This window comes from Egretta garzetta, unplaced genomic scaffold, assembly GCF_000687185.1.
Source record: "Egretta garzetta isolate BGI_Z169 unplaced genomic scaffold, ASM68718v1 scaffold689, whole genome shotgun sequence".
Taxonomy (NCBI): domain Eukaryota; kingdom Metazoa; phylum Chordata; class Aves; order Pelecaniformes; family Ardeidae; genus Egretta; species Egretta garzetta.
In genome coordinates, this window is record NW_009260804.1 from 50653 (window position 1) to 54463 (window position 3811).

General features: G+C 64.0%; 1 protein-coding gene across 1 annotated transcript in view; it reads right to left on the reverse strand.

Annotated features, from left to right (window-relative positions):
- Window positions 1-4: 4 nt before the first annotated feature.
- The window catches only part of VPS33B (VPS33B late endosome and lysosome associated), a gene marked incomplete at its 3' end in the record, with an annotated part of 5963 nt that continues 2156 nt past the window's right edge, over window positions 5-3811 (reverse strand). The window contains 13 exon segments of the mRNA XM_009646897.2: window positions 5-37; window positions 216-317; window positions 858-931; window positions 1248-1380; window positions 1682-1728; window positions 1816-1870; window positions 1971-2035; window positions 2366-2440; window positions 2688-2778; window positions 2864-2950; window positions 3293-3366; window positions 3659-3751; window positions 3754-3808. Coding sequence (XP_009645192.2) covers window positions 5-37; window positions 216-317; window positions 858-931; window positions 1248-1380; window positions 1682-1728; window positions 1816-1870; window positions 1971-2035; window positions 2366-2440; window positions 2688-2778; window positions 2864-2950; window positions 3293-3366; window positions 3659-3751; window positions 3754-3808 — 984 coding nt within the window.

A 3811-nucleotide genomic window follows, 5' to 3' on the forward strand; every position in this document is an offset into this window, starting at 1 on the left:
CCCCCCCCAGGCCCAGCCAGCCCCGGCGCTCCAGCACCTGAGGGACAGGGCAGGGCTCAGGCTCAGCCCCCGTGGGGCCAGGCAACAGACAAACCAGCAGACCAACCAGCAGACAAACTGCCAGCCCTGGGTGGAGAGACCCCCGCCGGACCCCCTGGAAGGAAGCCGGGTTTGGGAGGACGCGCGCGGTGCTCCCCAGCGGCAGGCGGGCTCACCTGCTCAATGATCTTGCAGCTCAGGGGGATGTAGGCTCCGCTGAAAACATAAGCCATGTCCCGAGGCATTTTCAAGTCATACTCTCCATCCACCCGGGGGATCTGCAGAGACACGTGGCACTCTGGGTACAGGACCAGCCTGCTTGGGGCTTCACCGACCCCCTCGGAGGTGCAGGCAGGCAAGGAGGGACAGACGCCCAGAGCAAGCCTCTGCCCCCCCGCCCTGGGGCTCAGGCCAGCCAACACCTGGCCGGGGCAGGCTGCACATAGGAGGGCCCATGTCATAAACATCATTTCTCCACCACCCCAGGACTGAGGCCACAGAGCTGCCCCCCAGGGCCAGGCAGCTGCATGCAGCCAGCACCGGTCCTGGAGCGGGGCCACAGCATTTGTGGGGAGCGAGGTGAGCCCTGGCCCTCCACCACGCTGGTGGGGCCCAGGGTCAGGGCAGACTGGGAAGCCCACAGTGACTCCCTGTCCAGGGCAGAAGCCCCTCTGCTGCCTGGAGCAGCAGCAGCATTTCTGGCCCCACGCAATATGTGTCTCTGGGGTCCTGAGCCTGCAGACCCGGGCACAGGCTGAGCAGAGCTCTTCTGGCACCAGCGGGCACAGGGGCAGAGTGGCAGCCCCATGAGGACGTACCAACCCCAGCTTCTTGCTTATGGCTCGAAAATTGCTCTTCCTGGCCAAAGAATTAAACGCATCTGTGATCTTTCCTAGAACACAAGACAAAGAGAAACGGCTCAGAGCCTCTAGATTAATCACAGCCACAGGCCAGGCAGAGGGATGCACAGAGCTCCTGGCTCTAGAAGAGAACCAGCAGTGGTGCCTGCCAGCCCTGCTGCCCCTGTGGGCAGAGCCTGCTGCCCCGTTAGCAGCACCACCTCTGGGGACGTGCTCTGTACCTGCGTTTGCCACACGTTTCCAGCCAGCTCTGAGGCAGCAGCTCCTGATGGAGCAGGGCTCTGCCCCAGGGCTCCCCACAGCCTGGGCTCCCAGGGGGCTCAGGGGGCAGGGGGGGCTGGCTCTCACCTGCAGCGCGGTCCGTCACCAGCTTGCTGACTTTGCTCTCCACAGCAGTCAGGGTCTCTCCAGCCGACTGCTCGGTCAGCAGCCCGATGCGTTTGAGGTTGTGGAAGGTCAGCAAGTGCTCAGGCCCGTAGCTCTGGGGAAGAGGGCGGACAGATCAGCGCAGAGCCACGGCTGTGAGTATGGGAAGATGGCAGGGCACCACCTCCATGGGGAGGTACAGGCTGCTTAGAGCAACCCCGCAGGCAAAGGGCAGGGGCAGGCAGAGCTCAGGGCTCGTACGGAGCCCATGGAGGCAGGGGCTGCCCTGCAGGGACAGACCTCCGAGCATCCCTGGGGAGCGCTGCTGCCCGTCGCCCCATGGCAAGCAGCAGCAAGGAGGGGAAGCCCAGCCCGACACAACGCTTGCTCTGCTGTGAGCCCCCAGACACACTCACCTGCAGGTACTGGGTTTTCAGGGAGCGGTAGTCTTTGGGGATGAGACCTGTGGGGAGCACCAGGGTGAGCTCTGTGCCGAGGCCAGAGGGCCCCGGCGCCACCGCTCCCTGCCCAGCGCAGCCAGGCACCTCACCGTTCTCTGTGATGGACAGGAGGCACATCAGGCGCAGGCTCTCGATGGGGGACACCTGGGTGGGAGCTGTCGGTGAGCTGCCTGCAGCCCCTGTGTCCTCACTGAGGGACAGGGCGGCCGGAGCAGCCTGTCCCTCCAGCTTGGCGCAGTCTCACCTGACGGTCAATGTGCTCCTCTATGAAGCTGGTGCTCTCACGGATGTCGAAGCCCTCCAGCAGAGCTGTGGTGAGGGAAGAAGCAGTGTCACTTTGCCCACCCCCAGGGCTCTCACCAAGCCGGAGTTTGGGCTCAGCCTCCCCGAGCCCCAGGGAACAGGGCAGGCTTGCGATTCTGGGCCTCCTGCCCCACCACGCACCGGCCCTCTGAGGGTGCAGCTTGACCCTACTCAGGATGTCAAGACCCACCCCAACAGAAAGGGTCTGGAAAGGCTGTGGTCACGCGGGGGGCACCCAGCTGTGAGGCTGCCCCAGCCTGGGGCAAGCGGGTCGAAGCGGAGGGCAGGGGAGCGAGGACCGGGACGGGGATAGCAAGAGATAGGAACAGCACTCACAATGTTCAGCCTTGATCATCTCCTGGAAGTCCTGCTTGGTTTTCTTTTTCATGATGGACTCGCAGGCGCCAATATCTGCATAGCCAAGAGAGATGGCTGCTTTGGAGGAGTAACAGCCTCCGCCTGTGGTTTGTCCCCCCAGCCCCACTAAGGACGCTCACACCAGCTAACAGCCTCTGCTACCCTGCCCACTGCTCAGATCATCTGCCCCTCCTGGGGACCAGCAGGGCCCTTCAACCCCCCCGCTTTTCCCGGGGGCCCAGGCACCCACTGCAGCGGCCGAAGGCCTCCCCCTCCCCACCATCCCAGCCCTGGCTCCTACGCAGGCTCAGCAGGCGATGCTCTTGCTTTAGTCCCTTCAGTTCCTGAGAGACAAAGTTCTTCATCTGCTTGATGTCCATGCTGCGGCGCCGCTGCGGAAGAAAGAGCACCCGGGGAGATGACCCGTCTGCGGAGGGACAGCACCGCGGGCGCCATGCACACGGGGGTGATACTCACGTCATATTGTGCCTGCAGGTTACGCGACTTCTGGCTCAGGAAGCCAAACACACTGGAGAAGTGCTCATTCCGAATCTGGCTGAAGACCTGCAGAGAGCACCGCAGCAGTCAGCGCCGGGCCCCCCACTCCCCGGCCAGCCACAGCCCCCAGCACCGCAGCACCCAGAGCCGACGCTCGCCAGCAGCCTGAAGAGCAGCGAGACAAGGTGGTATCCCCGCCAGGGAGGTCAGCACCCCAAAATTCCGACTGGCTAGCACGACACACCCTTGCACGCAGGGACTCTGCCGACTACAGGAGCCTCGCTGTGCCTGCAGACCTCATTCCTCAGGTCTTTGCGTCCCAACCCATCCCAACCTGCGCTCCGCGGCCCAGCAGCACCCGGCCACCCCCCGCTCAGCCTCCTCCTGAGGCACATGAGTGGGACTCACTTTGTCCTGGGCATTGAGCAGCACCTTAATACTCTTGTCAGAAGAGGTGACGTCTGGCCCAAAATCCACGCTCCCTGCAGAGAAGGATGAAGAGCTGCTTTGCCCCAGCACTAGTGACATCCCGGCACACGTCAGCCCTGCTGCACAGCAGAGACAGGCGATGCCTGCCCAGCCGCTCGGTCAGACCAAGGGCTGTCCTCATGTACAGCTTCCAACAGCACCCAACAGCGGGACTGTCCCTGCAGGGAACAGCTTCGGCTGCAACACGCAGGCCCTGGGTCTGACGATGCCAGGCACAAACCCTGGAGCTCTCCCTATGTGGGTGCGGAGCCCCGTGCTGCCCTGTTGCCTCCCCAGGCGACTTACCGCACTTGATGCGGAAGGTGTCGTCCACTAGCCCCTCGTACACCACCTGAGAGCACAGCGCTGTCACGTAGTCCGTGTCTGCAACGAGAGTGGGTGCCCAGGCTGCCCTCCCGCTCGCTGCTCCTCCCCTGCCCACCCTCGCTGCCCGCCCTC